The sequence below is a fragment of the Mandrillus leucophaeus genome, unplaced genomic scaffold (genome assembly GCF_000951045.1).
Source record: "Mandrillus leucophaeus isolate KB7577 unplaced genomic scaffold, Mleu.le_1.0 Scaffold143, whole genome shotgun sequence".
Classification (NCBI taxonomy): domain Eukaryota; kingdom Metazoa; phylum Chordata; class Mammalia; order Primates; family Cercopithecidae; genus Mandrillus; species Mandrillus leucophaeus.
The window spans coordinates 3,117,167-3,132,477 of record NW_012101399.1 but is presented as its reverse complement, the minus strand read 5'-3'; the positions used below and the strand labels follow the sequence as shown (position 1 = coordinate 3,132,477).

The following is a 15,311-nucleotide window of genomic DNA, read 5'->3' as shown; positions in this document are numbered from 1 at the left end:
TCTCGGCCTCCCAAAGTGCTGGGATTACAGGCTTGAGCCACCGCGCCCGGCAACATATGACATCTTAATGTCTTGTGATCAAATTCCCAGGGTCTGAGACCCAAGGAGGAAGTAGATTCCTCATATTGGAGTGAATAGCATGTTGTCATTTTTGAGGATTCCCACTGGTTTGTCTTGTATAGTCATTTTCTTAGTATCTTAGACTTTTAATATTAGTTTTATTAAGACATGCCTTATGTGCTTATCTGAAAACTCATCAATTTCCTGTATACAAAGACCATTTTGGGTTGGGCGCTGTGACTAACGCCTGTAATCCCAGCACTTTGTGAGTCTGAAGCGGGCCAGTTGCTTTAGTCGAGGAGTTTGAGACCAGCCTGGGCAACATGATGAAACCTCGTCTCTATCAAAAATACAAAACTTAGCCAGGAATGGTGGCGTGTACCTGTGTTCCCAGGTATTCAGGAGGCTGAGATGGGAGGATGGCTTGAGCCCGGGAATCGGGGCTGCAGTGAGCCAGGATCACATCACTGCACTCCAACCTGGGTGACAGAGCTAGGTCCTGTCTCAAAGCACAAAACAAAACAAAACAGACCATTTTATAAAAGTTTTCAAGATGCTGGTATGGTAGGACTCATTAATGAATTTAGCCATGATATTAACATATTTTATATAGACTTTCAAGTCCTGATTTGGCTCTTTACAGTAGCCAATAGATTCCAGCAGAGCCCAGCTAAATTTATATAATTATAATAGGTAATATTTATGGAATGCTTGCTGTGTGTCAGGTTCTGTGTTTGGTGTTTTGACACACAACCTCATTTAATCCTCAGAATTAGATGAGGGAGGAGCTAGAATGCTTCTTCTTGTAAAGATGAGGAAACTCAGGCCAGGTGCAGTGGCTCACGCCTGCAATCCCAGCAATCTGAGAGGCCGCGGCAGGATGATCACCTGAGGTCAGGAGTTCAAGACTAGCCTGGCCAACATGGTGAAACCCCCTCTCTACTGAAAATACAAAAAAATTAGCTGGGCGTGGTGGCGGGCACCTGTAATCCCAGCTACTCGGGTGGCTGAGGTAGGAGAATTGCTTGAACCAGGGAGGCAGAGGTTGCAGTGAGCCGAGATCGCACCATTGCACTCAAGCCTTGGCAATAAGAGTGAAACTCTGTCTCAAAAAAAAAAAAGAGATGAGGAAACTGGGGACGTGGAAAAGTTAAATAATGTGCCCATGTTCACACAAAACTGAAGAATTTTGCCAGCTAATTTGGAGCCAAGGCTTACACAGTATTTCAAATACATTGAAGAATTATTATTATGACACGACCAAGGTGGAATCTGAGTAAAGAGCTTAAACATCATACTTAGGTCAGAATAATCTGCGTTCAAAATCCCATCAGTTTCGTCATCTAAGCCCCTCACCCCCACTGACTTTTCACTTCAAAACTGCTTTTGGACTCAGAATCCTAATGTGAAGTTCAAAGCCCTCTACAGTCTTTTTTTTTTCCTGGCTTGTCTTTAGTAAGAATTTTTTATTTCAGTCGTAATTACTCAGGGGATGTCTTTGTTTTAGGGAAGCTGTTCCATTCTCTGTCTTTGGTATGTGTTTGGGTAGGCCTTTGTGCCTCTCCCGTGTTTTAATCTGTATTGTAGCACGTGTCAGACTTCCCTTCCTTTTTAAGGCTGAACAATGTTCCATTGTATGTATCTACATTTTCTTTATCTATTCATCTGTTGCTGGACACTTGGGTTACTTCCCCCTCTTGGGTATGGTGAATAATGCTGCTACAGACATGGGTGTGCAGATACCTGTTTGAGTCCCTGGCAAATTATACTTAAAAATATATATATTTTGAAGAAGATAACTTAGCTTAAAAAAGAAGAAGAAGAAAGAAAGGTGGTGGCTGAGTGGCATTCAGTTATCACCTGAAACCTAACATCTTATGTCACTCTTTGGGGGAACTTTACTTTGCCCAAATCATGCCCATCCTTTTAGACCGCTCAAGCTCTCTGTCTTCTCTGGAGCTCTCTTGGACCTCTGCAGTTCATAGTGACCTTTCTTTATCTAACCCTGGAGCGCTCGTTAGACAGTAAGATAATCAGACTAATGGCTCATTTAGCCAGGAATCACATTCTGTTTCATCTGTTTTAATGTCTAGAATAATTAACTCTTAAATTTTATGTTTTTCTATCTAAAAGACTCACTTCCTAAGCTATATTATAAACTCCCCAGGCACACAGACAGTGGGAACTTCAATATCTTTCCTGCCATGCCCAACATGATGTTTTGCATAAAGTTAGCCCTTAATAAGTGTGTTGCTTGCATGTAAAATGGTTTGTAGCCTAAACTCACTCTATCAGTCAGTGCGATTGTGCAGCCTTGTGATGGGTTATTCTTACCTGAATCCTGGCCCATCCTGGATTTGAACTATAGGTTGGTGCAAAAGCAATTGTGATTTTTGCGTTGAAAGTATTGGCAAAAACTGCAATTACTTTTGCGCTAGCCCAATGCTTTAGAGGCAAAAGTAACATGACTTGGAGACTCTTGGAGATGCAGAAGATTCCTATACCTTCTTTAATATTTCTTTGATGTTATTTTAGACTAATTCATATTAAGATATTTAAATAAATGTTGCCTTTACATCGCCACGTTCCTGATTTATTTCTCTGAAGCTAAAGAATGATTGTGATTGAATCTTTTCTGGTGAGATCAAACATTTTCCCTGTAACTAGAAGATCTTTTCCATTCCTGTTTTGTTTATTTCTGGTGGTAGAAGGATTTCTTAGGTGGTAAAATGGGAAGCTTTTGCCTAACAGAGGAGTGCTTTATTACACAAAGGTTGATGATGCTTTGTATGGCATTGTGCAATGCAAGTTTCCTCCATTCTTGTGTGCTTTTTACCAAAGCTTCCCAGGCCTAACAGACGGCATGGATTGAGCTCTGATGAAAAGAGAACAGATTGTTGTCTCCTTGTCTTGATTTCACTTCTGCTAGCTAATGTGGTGGTATCACTTAACTTCTTTGTGCTCCTTTGTTATGGACATTAAGATAGAGAATTTGTATCTATCTCTTGGGGATTTGGGAGTAGTTTAGTAGAAAGGTGTGTAAGTGTATATTCTGTGCCAGCTGTTCAATAGGTTGAGGATGAGTTTTTCAGGAACTCCAGAGACATGTAAACAAATAACTGAAATTCATCTTGAAGAAAATAAGGAAGCAGGTAGGTAGACAGATTGGGTGCCTAGTTAGAGCCCAGCAAACAGAAGGTTTAAAAATAGGTTTTGGGAGAATTTCATATTTCAAAAAAAGCATCAAAGTACACAATGGCAAAAATAGGTCATTATGGGATTTTCTTACATGTATTTTATGGTTAATTATAAATTTTAATATATGAGAAACAGAAACGTAAACTTTCAGGATTTAGGGCTTCTAAAGATCTCTATCTTACTCTGGGAAGAATTATGATAGAAGAAATATGAAAACTATTCTGACTTTTAAAAAAGTTTTATATACAGACTTGGAAGTATTCTGACTGTTCTGTGTATGTGTGCTAATGTTTCATTTATCTGCCTTTGCGAAGAAATGTTACACATTATTGAGACTCACAGAATATTAAAGCTGTGCTAAAATATTTAACTTTTGGGTTCGATATCGTTCTAAAGTATATTGCGTGTATCCTTGTCATCAAAAACAGAGTACACTCATTTTGGCTATTGATTATTACCCTGCATTCCCAATTAGTGCCATAATAAAGCAGTCAGGGCCAGCTAAGCCATGGGGCTGTTGGGTCTTACTCCAAATATTTTTATACTTTTGAATTATCTTCATCACTTCACTTATTTTCTTCTTTCTTTGTCCCTCACTACTCTACCTTTTCTATTAGTGGCCATTGTTTCTCTGCTTGCAGAGGGAGTCTTAACCTGGTATATCACATGTATGCAGACTTTGATGTGCATGTGTGTTTTTCCAAAGAGAAGAGTCATTGCTTCTGTTGGTATCTCAAAGGGGATCAACTACTAAAGAAAGGTTAAGGAGTGCTGTGTAGCACAGGTTTTTAAACTCTAAGTTTCATATCATTAATTGCTTATGAAAATCATTTAGTGGGTTAGGGCCAACAGTTTTTTGTTTTTTTTTTTTTTTTGAGGCGGAGTCTCGCTCTGTCGCCCAGGCTGGAGTGCAGTGGCCAGATCTCAGCTCATTGCAAGCTCCGCCTCCCGGGTTTACACCATTCTTCTGCCTCAGCCTCCCGAGTAGCTGGGACTACAGGTGCTCGCCACCGCGCCCGGCTAGTTTTTTGTATTTTTTAGTAGAGACGGGGTTTCACCGGGTTAGCCAGGATGGTCTCAATCTCCTGACCTCGTGATCCACCCGTCTCGGCCTCCCAAAGTGCTGGGATTACAGGCTTGAGCCACCGGTTTTTTTTAAATTTTGTAAGAAATATTAGAATCGAACAAAAAATATGAATGTATCACATACAGTAAAGGGTACTTTTGGTTTTGTGAGGTTTTTATCTTGTTTATGTGTGTGCACATAGACATACATACACATGCCTGGTTGTGACAAAAATTTTATTTCTTATAATGAGTTGTAATCAAACATTTCAAATATACACAGCTATAGTACGGCCCTTTTTGCCTCTTCCAATTTTCTGATGTTGCTGCAGTTTTTCTGTAATCTATTGAGACTATGCCAAGTTTATTAGAAACATGGCTAAAATGAGAGTGAGACTAGAAGGAATTTTCTTTTGTTTCAGAATTAATTCCATAGGAGTATTTAAAGGGGAAGGTGAGGTAGAAGATGAGCCAGCAGCAGCACTAGGAGGTTATTGCAATTGAGAGTAAAACCTGGTCCTGTGAGTCTGGAAGGGAAGGGCTACAGACATTCGTTTTCAACCCTGGTTCCACATTAGTTTATGTTGGGTCTCTTTTAAAAAAGTACTGACCCCTGGCCCTTCCCTACATCATTGAAGTAGAATCTCTGAGGATTGGAGTTCTGAAAGAACTTTCTTATAGAATAAAACACGTGGCCTTTAGGTTATATTTTGACTACTCAAAGGCTTTTCTTTTGGCTTCTGAACTGTGGTCTGGAGAGTGGAGGTGGCTAGATCGAATGTCCTCCAGAAAAGACCTCTGTTTTCATGGTAATTATGCTAGGAACACTCAAGTAGTATTTGATTATTTACAAGACATCTGTTTTGGAATGCTAGAGATACTTGAAATAGGAAGGTCGAGATGGTTTTGACTTAAGAATGTTTGTGCATTCTTGATTCAGTGTCTGCCCTTGAGAAATGCAGTATAGCCTTGCTATCTGTATGTGCCAATTATAGAAAGGTAGAGCTTTTTTCTTCTCCCTTTTCCCTTTTTCTTGTCTTTCATTCTTGTTTGCTTCTCTTCCCTCCCATGTCTCTTTCCTTTCTTTTCCCTTCCTGGGTGTCAGAGGCTGGCCCCCTGAGCAGTGGCATGGAGGGAGCTTTCCATTGTCATGTTGGTGGTGGCGTGGACCTGAGGGCTTAGGGGAGCTGAGGTTCAGAAACGTGGAGGGGTGAGCCCAGAAATGGCTGGGCTGGTTACTTCATAATGGGTTGGTTTACCATCCTCTTTAGAGCGCGATGCAATAAGAAAATACCAACTGTAAATAGTATGCAGTTGTTTGTTAAAAAACAAGCATCTGATTCACAAGTCCAAATGTTAATTGATGTAAAAATGAACTGTCTGGTCACTATCGTTCTGATCCGTGAAAAGGAGATTTAATCTGGTGCTGTAGTCACCTGAATGTAGAATTGGTAGCTACCTAAAACTAGAGTAGAATTTTAAACCCCACCCAGCAATCAGCTGCTATCAGGAATGTCTTTCTGCGTCTCAGAGGAAGGAGAGTTGTGACTGTGAACATTTGAGTTATTCTACTGGGCCGTGTAGGAATATTTAAACTTTTGGCTAATGCACATAGAACTTCAAGGAAGAAATCCATAAACAGAAAGGTCATATACAGGACGAACCTGTTAGGAGTTCAAGGTTAGAGGATAAAGAGGATATCAGAACTGTATAAAGTGGAATGGAGAGAGAAAGCATAGTTTCTTTTAGTGTTTGCTTATTTAGGTGGATAAAATTTGTCCTGCTTGACACCATTTTTAGTTTGTTGAGTCATGTAGGTATTGATGAAAAGAGTCAAACTCTAAAATATTTAAAGAGATTTATTCTATGCCAAATTTGAGTGAGCGTGGCCCATAACACAGCCCTCCTTGGGAGATCCTGAGAACATACGCCCAAGATGATTGGGACATTTTAGGCAGACATGAGACTTCAGCCTAGGAAGGTGGAACAGCTCGAAGCAGGGAAGCTTCCAGGTTATAGGTAGATTTAAATTTTTTCTAATTGGCAATTGGTTAAAAGAGTTATCAATAGAAAGGAATGGGTGGGTTACTATAAGAGGTGGTGAAGGCCAAAGTTTTATCACACAGATGAAACCTCCAGGTACCCGACTTCAGAGACAATGGATTGTAAACGTTTCTTATCAGACTTAAGGTCTGTGTGGATGTTAATGCTGGAGAGGTATAATGAGGCATGTTCGACCCCCACTTCCCATCATGGCCTGAACCAATCTTTCAGGTTAAATTTTAGAATACCCTGGCTTAGGAGGAAGTCCATTCTGATGGTTGGGGGGCCTTAGAATTTTATTTTTGGTTTACATAGGTGTATCAGTTACTGTTGCCATGTAATAAACTACCTCTCGGAAATTTAAGGCTTACACCAATAGCCATTTATTTGCTCATGATTCTCTGGGATAGCAAGTTAGCCTGAATTTATCTTTGTATATTTTCTTCTAATCTCACCTGGAATCACTCATGTGGCTTTAGGCATCTGGTGTCCTTACTGGGGCTAGATGGTTTAAGATGGCCTCACTCATGTCTAATAGTTAGCAGTCTGTAGGTCAGGATACCTTAGCTCTCCACGGGACCTCTCTGACAGGCTAGCTGAAGCTCATTCACATCATGGCTTCCAGCCACAATCATAAAAAAGGAGACACATCCTAATACACAAATGTTTCTCAGGCCTCTACTTGTGTCTCATTTGCTAACGTCCCTTTGGTTAAATCAAGTCACGGGGACAAATTCAAATTCAAGGAGTGGAGAAATAAACTATCTTTAAAGTAACAAAGTCACATTTCAAATGGGAAGTGCATGCAGGGATGGAAAGAATTGTTCTGGCTGTTTTTACAGTCTACCAGCGTCAAACGACATTTAGGGATTTGTTCAATGGTAATGTTACTGGAAAGGAGTCCCAATCCAGACCACAAGAGAGGGTTCTTGGATCTCATGCAGGAAAGAATTTGGGGTGAGTTCATACAGTAAAATGAAAGCAAGTTTATTTAAAAAGTAAAGGAATAAAGAATGGCTACTCCATATGCAGACCCATTTCTATGGTTATTTCTTGATTATATGCTCAACAAGGGGCGGATTATTCATGCTTCTCCTTTTCAGATCATATAGGGTACCTTCCTGACGTTGCCATGGCATTTGCAAACTGTCATGGCACTGGTGGGGAGTGTAGCACTGAGGACGACCAGAGGTCGTTCTCATCACCATCTTGGTTTTGGTGGGTTTGAGCTGATTTCTTGACTGCAACCTGTTTTATCAGCGTCGTCTTTATGACTTGTATCTCATGCTGACCTCCTCCCTCACCCTGTGACTTAGAATGCATAGTCATCTGGGAATGCAGCTCAGTAGGTCCCAGCCTTATTTTACCCAGCCCCTATTCAAGATGGGGTTGCTCTGGTTCAAACACCTCTGACAGTATCACATGGCATACAGGCTAATTAAAATACTAAGCACTGAGTATATTTGGTGTTATATTTCAATGCAGGAGTAATTATATGTGTTTCAGTGGCTTGTACCCTCCAATTAGTGATGAACATACCCCATGTGATCGGTCATTTAGTTAACAAATATTTATTTTACATCATGGTGGACCAGACACTGTTCTAGGTGATGGAGATGCAGCTGGGGGAAAACAAATACACGTAATTCAGTATGTATGACAGTCACATGGAACAAAGAGGAACTTACAACTTATTACTATGGTTTTTGATTTTGAATTGAGGCAAGAGAGTTTGTTCTCTATGCAAGAATGCCACAGAGGAAGATTTTCATCAAGAATTTAGCCACTGTGAAGTTTGGTTTTAAAGAGCAACTCAGTAAGTGGTTTCTCTGCTAATAGCAAATCAATGTATTTTAGAAACTGTTATATTCAAGAAATTACCTAAAAAGGGAGAAGGATTCAAACAGTACTTTTCTGCTTAAAGAAGGCTGATTTTTTAACCAACAGATGTTCAAGAAATAACCAGTGGCTATATTTTCATATTTACCAAGGCTACTAATTCTAATGTATTAGCTAGAAGCTATTCAGACAAGTATTCAGTGTCAGGCACCTCCCTTCTGATGTTTGCTTGTGACATTGTCCTTGGGAGACATCGCCCATCTCCCAAGTGGGTTGCAATGTGAGGACAACCAGAAAACCTTGAGAAAGTCTTGTCATTGTTTGTCAGGCCAGATTAATTGGGTCCTGGTGATAGAATGTTAGAAATAAATGTGAAAAATTACGTGGGAACTGAGAGTCTCCTTTTACAACAGCAAGTTTGTCCACCCTTGACAAGATTATATTCTTACAGGATGAAAGTGTGTTTTTATATATATATATAACCTGTTCAGCTTTCCTAGATAGGAGAAAGTCCTTCATAATTAATATCATTGTGACCCCTGTTAAAAAAAAAAAAAAAAGTCAGCATTTCTGACTTTTTTCTACACTCCTTCATTTTCTATTCTGTGTAATTTTCTAGAAAAATCTGACAGTCTGTTTGAATCCCAGTGGTGGTAATGCTGGAAAAACTTATTGCTCTAAAAATGCAACCTTTTGTGGGATGACATTGGAAAGGTGGGAAGTTGGAGGTCTTTTTTCCCCTTGTTTCTTTCTTTCCTTTATGAACCATTTTCTTTTTAAAAAAAGTTTTATCGCTCATCACTTTATCACTTAGTTTATCACTTTACCACTTTTGTTGGCATCTTTTTCTCCCCCTTCTGTCTTTATGATGTTGAAACTGAAGGGAAAAATGGAGCTGCCAAGATAATTTACAGTTAAGTGACTTTTGCTTGTGGCATTGTCCTCGGCATTGCACAAAAGGAACTAAACCAGCACCACTGATGCTGCCAGGAATTTAGGGTCGAAGTAGAAAGGAAGAGAAATTGTGTTCTGGTTTAAAGTTCAGTGAGAGAAAGTTAGTGCATGCTAAAATATAGCATTGATCCCTTAGAAAGTACATTTAAATTTTACATTAAATGTAAATTTGACATTAAATTTAAATGTTGATGTTAAATGTATTTTCTGGAAAGTACATTTAAATTTGACACTAAAATTCTGATATTATATTATATTAGATATAATGAGATTATGTGGTTTGAATGTCCCAGAGATACTTGTAGCTCTGATACTGAATTGAATGTGATCTGAGCCCATTGTGGAAAGATTGACAGACTTGCAGAGGGCCAGTGCCGAAGGGAAGGCCCTATGAGGTGTGGGTAGGGAGGAAGGGAACCCTGGGTTACTGTTGACTGAAAAGGTGGAAAAAGATGAGAGAAGAAGGGAACTATCACTCTATCCAGAATCAGGGAGAGCATGGCTCTTGCTTACAGTTAGCAGTAGTTGGTAACAAAATCTGTGGAAAATATGACAGGGCTTTGGAGAACTCTTACCTAGAACCATAAATTAGTTCAGAGATATATTTTGAAAGGATTTTAAATATATAAATATATGCTTTCCATTTATCAGCAAAATGAATAGACATTATTGACCATCTGTCTTCAGAGGTGCAAAGTGTTCTTAAAATGTATACAATGAATGGTGAAGCAGAACTAGTGTTGATTTTAAAAGGTCAAAACCATACGACACTAAAGCTTAAGACGTTAAAATACATTTTGTGTACTAACTAATGGGCATGTTTTGTTCTTTCTTTTGCAGACATACATTGGAAGTGTGGTTATATCTGTTAACCCATACCGGTCTTTGCCCATTTATTCACCAGAGAAAGTGGAAGAATACAGGAACAGAAATTTTTATGAACTGAGCCCTCACATGTAAGTACTGTACTAAAGCGTTAAGTGTCTCTTTTACTCCAGAGATGTGTAGTTGACAGGTGTGTGCAGCTGTCTCTTTTGAGTTTCAGAAAATGTTTTTGTCAGTTTTTTTTTTTAAAGTTCGATAAAAATATGAAGACTTTAATTGTTATTCTTTGTTTTAAATTTTGAAAAGGCAGAATACTTCATTTGACGTCAGACACTTCTGAAATATTTGGATTCAGGATGTAAAATATTTTCTGTTCAAAATTCTGTGCAAGTAGCAGCTGCTGCTAATTATTTTTGCAAATAAAACAGGAGTGTGCATTGTTTATTATTATAAAGAGCCTAAGCAGCGTTTTCATAGTCTTGTTGGGCCAAGAAAAATCCCAAGTGTTGGGTTGTGTGATGGTGTTTGGGTAAAAGGACCAAACAATACCTTCAGTTTATAATTTTTGCGGACATTGTTCACCAGATGCGTGGGATAGACCAGTGATTTCACTTACTCTGGAAAGTCACTTGTTTGATTTTTCTGAAGAAGGTCACTTGTTAGTGTAAATAATTCCTTCACAGTACCTGTAGATTCTGTTTGTCTGCTCCTTCAGAGTTCTTCGTTGGCGTGCTTAAGAGATGCCGAAATGATTCGGCCACTTCTTACCACTAGAATTTTGTTTTCTGGTCTGAATGACTGAAACATAACACTGGAAAAGTTTTCCTAGATTTGGTAGATCAGTGGTAGAACCGGGTTATTCAACCCTAGAATGAACTTTTATTCCTCCAAATAAAAATATCTGAAAAAGAAAGTTGGAGGGAGAATGCCCAGAAGTTATCGCAAACAATACCTTAAACTTTTTATTTCTCAAGTTATGTTACGTTTACTGATTCAAGACGGATACGTTCACTATTTACATTCTCATGCCCACTACTGAGTTTAAAGAAGAGGAAAGAGAAATATGCTGAGATGGGCCAAGTCGTGTAATGAGTTGAGAACCTCAGACTTCTCCGCTTGTTGCTTAGGCAGAAACATTTCCTGCCTCCTCTCTTGTGGGCATGCAAGCATTTTACCAGAATTCATGTACTTAATGATTGTCAGTTGCTACAAGTGGCCCATGGTGTCTTGCAGATGGGAGTTGGTTGATGCAGCATAACACCTTTTATGCAATAAACTGTTGAATGCAGATTTAGAATATTTGTGAACTGCTGCTGAACGTGGACTGGGACTAATGTATGCAGAAGTGCCTTGGAGGGTGTCAAGCATTCTACAAAGCTATGTCGTTTATTATTACCACCGTTGCTATTACTTTTTCACAGTAGTGTCGTTCTCTTTCTCTCAAAACAGTTGATACGCTGAAAACAACCCCAAATTGTCGTGAAATGCACATCAATACATGTGCATGTAGATATTGATGAGGAAATGTTCAGAAAATGTCTTGGCCGTAGAAAAGATTAATTGATCATTGGCATGTTGGTAGCAGGGCATTTGAAAATGGTTAAGCTGCCAACTTGGGTCGCTTCTAGAGTTGAGACATTTTCAGTCTTTTTACCGAAAGCAGTAGTACTCAAAATGAGGCAGTTTTATCCCCCAGGGGACAGTTGACAATATCTGGAGACATTTTCAGTTGTGAAACTAGGGGTGGGAGGGTGCTTGCTGCTAGTGGGTCAGGGATGCTGCTAAGCATCTTTCAAAGCATATGCAGCCCTTCACAGTAAAGCATTATCTGTTAACTGCATCCACAGTGCCAAGGTTGAGAAACGCTGAATTGAAGTGAAAGAACCTGCAGAAAGTCTTCATTATGTCCTCGCAGAAAGGATTTTCTCAGTATGATTAAAGATTGGCTTTATTAATTTTGATAGAACATAAAATCTAATAATTAAGGAACATATATATACCAGTGTCCAGTTGCTTATTTTAGTTTCTCTTGATAATGCAGCATGCAGTGATATATTTGGACTGTTTGGAACTAAAGATTATTTATTATTTAAATGCATGAAAATGGTTATTAATGAATAAATCTGCTGGTATATTTTATCAGTCAAGCAAATTCTGATCATTTCGTTTTCTTCTAGAAGTAGATATTGCAAGTGATCTTGTTTCATTTTGCCTTAAGACAAATAATATCTGAAATTTGTTTTATAAAGTTATCCTGATAGTTAAACCCCTGTGATGAAATAACTTTATTTGATACCTGAATATTTTAAATTCTAGTCCTTGAAGCCCCACTTCTCAAAGTATGGTGCTTGGACCAACTGTATCGGAATCTCCACAGGGGCTTTTGAAAAAATTTGGATTCCTAGGTCTTACTTCTCATAAGCCAGGAATCTACATTTTTCATAAGCTTTCTGGGTGATTCTTAGGCGCATGTAAGTCTGAGAACGTGTTGCTTTAGATCTATATTTGAGATGTTTTTCTTTTCTTTCCTGCAATTTATGATCTTTAACAATAATAATAAAAATATTTATGGCTAATATTTATTAAGTACTTACTATGTGCAGGTACTGCTCTAAATACTTTATATGTTTTATAACTCATTTCATTCTCAAAATAATCTTGTGAGGTAGGCACTATTACAAAGGGGGAAATTGTCACAGAAAGATCAGGTAACTTCTCCAAAGCCACACAGCTGGTGGGAGTGGAGCTGGGGTATTAACATCAGTTGCCCCTCTTAGCTGGAAATGGGCTTGCCATTTTCTTTACAGGGCCTCTTCCTGTGCACTTCCACCCTGCTACCCTTGGTTCGCCCGTGTTCCTGCACCACAAACCCTCCAGGATAATCTTGACTGTGCCTCAGTTTACCTCCAGCAATTGTCCACATGCTCTTTTTGCATTTTCAGCTTAAATCTCCACTCTAGGAATGTTTAGATATAATGTTTGGGTAGATAGAGAATGTTTAGAAGTCTATTCTAGATCATAGAAGTTCATGGTCCAGAATATACATTTTTATCCCAGCACCTGGAAGATTCCTATAGGAGGCAGCATGGCACTGCTGCTCTAATTCACACCCCTCAATCCCAAGGAAAAGAACCACCACTAGCACTAAAATAAAATACATTCTTAATGTGCTTAGGATAAAGAAAAAGACTTTTTACCATGGCCTATAAAGCACTATGTGGTGAGCAAGGTACAGTTTTACTAAAGCATCTGAAGTTGCCAGATCCCTCTCATTCCCTCCCATCTTGCTTGTTCTCTCAGTCCTCACCACATTCCCTCCTATGAGAGCATCCTTGCATAGAATTCTGTGCCTCTTCCTGGAATGCTTTTCCCTCCTTCTCCAAAGCAACTCGTGTTCTTCCTTCAAACCTCAAATTGCAGAAGACCTCTTCAGGGAGGAACCTTCCTCACTTGCTCCCTGCTGAGGCTAGATCTGTTGCTTTTGCCACGTTTACTATTTCATGTTTGTTTAAGGGATGATTTGTATAAGAATTTAATAAGGGTTCAGTAAAAACATATTGAACAGGACTTGGGTTCAAGTCCCAGGTCTTCCATTTACAAGCTGTATAATCTTGAGCAAATTACTTGAAAAAACTTCAACTCAGAGAAATTAAGTAATTAGTTTATTCAGTGGGAAAAGAATTATTAATTAACTCCTGGGATTTTTGTGAGGGCCAAATATGTAGTTGATATTTAGATAATATAACGATCTAATATGTATAAAGTGCTTAGCATGGAATCTGCATAATTCTGTGGGAAAGCAGAGCTGCTTCTATTAACAATGAGAATTATAGCAATTGTTGTAATAATAATGTATGTGGGACACATTTCCAACATTCTCACGTGCTCTGTCTCACCACTTTCTGCATGGTGGGACATTTTCCACTTCCTTTAATGTATTTTCCTGCATTTTTCTTTGCAAATGTTCATCTTTGACAGTATTTTAAAACAGGGTGAATGCTAACTTGGTTCCCTAATTTATGTTTTTAGTAGAGACAGGGTTTCAGGGTTTTGCCATATTGGCCAGGCTGGTCTCTTGGCCAGGCTGGTCTCAAACTCCTGACCTTGTGATCTGACCACCTCGGTCTCCTAATGTGCTGGGATTACAGGCATGAGCCACCGTGCCCGGCCCTTTTTTTTTTTTTTTTTTTTAAAGAGATGAGGTCTTTCTGTGTTGTCCAGGCTGGTTTCAACTTCTGCGCTCAAGAGATCCTCCTGCCTCCTGAGTAGGTGGGACCATAGGCACAGGCCACTGTACCTGGCTTACATTTGGAATTTAATTTGAGCTGTGTTCACTGTTAGTCTGCAAAAGCACCCAGATAATTTTGTAATTCATATTTTTGAAGGTGTCTACAATTTATCTTTCTTTAAATTTTAGATAATTAAAAAATAATTCCATTTTGTGTAAATCTATGACTTTCAGATCATGGAAATGTATAGACTGGTTTCTTACCTATTTTCCTTTCAAAAATAGCTTTCTGTTATCATTTGTGGGTCTGTTAGTCCCCCAGACATGTAACTTCTCAGCTGGACTCCTCCTCTGCAGCTCCTTTCCTTCTCTGAACTCCTGTCCCCATTAGGTGGTAAGCCACATCTTTGAGCAGGTTATTGTTGGGTGGCATCCCCAAGGAAATGTGGCCATGCTGCGTGGCAGAGTCTGTACCACCATTTGCTTTTCTAGTTAGGTAAGTGATGTCTCTCCAGTATGATTTTTAACTTCTTTGAAAATAAGGAATGTAAAAAATGTATTCCAGGGAGGACTTAGTACATTTCAGAAAACTCAGTACCTGGATTCATTGAAAACTGCCTCAGATTCCCAAACAGCATTGATAAGGAAAGACTGAGAGGGGAGAGACGGGGGAAATAATCAAACCACAGGTTGAGCATCCCTCATCTGAAAATCTGAAATCTCAGCTGATCCAAAATCACAAACTTTTTGATCATGACATGACATCACAAGTGGAAAACACCACTCCTGACCTCCAAATGCAGTAAAAATGCAGTCACGCAACATAGAATTGATTCCGTGTCCCTAAGAGAAAGATAAAATTTCCTCCAGGCTATGTGTATAAGGTGCATGTTAAATATAAATGAATTTCCTGTTTAGACGTGGATCCTATACCCAAGATAATTTTGTATCTGCAAATATTCCAAAATCTGAAACAATTTGAAATCTAAAACACTTCTAGTCCCAAACATCTTGGTTAAGGGATACTCAGTCAATACTTAATCTCCTTCCACTTAGTTGGAATAGCACTGTGACAGTGCACCTTCAGATGTTTTAGTTA

At 39.0% G+C, this 15,311-nt stretch overlaps 1 protein-coding gene across 1 annotated transcript in view; it reads left to right on the top strand.

Moving 5' to 3' along the window:
• The window catches only part of MYO1B (myosin IB), a 178,874-nt gene that overhangs the window by 23,737 nt on the left and 139,826 nt on the right, over positions 1-15,311 (top strand). Inside the window, exon 3 of the mRNA XM_011974213.1 lies at positions 10,000-10,115. Coding sequence (XP_011829603.1) covers positions 10,000-10,115 — 116 coding nt within the window. The remainder of the gene's footprint in view (positions 1-9,999; positions 10,116-15,311) is intronic.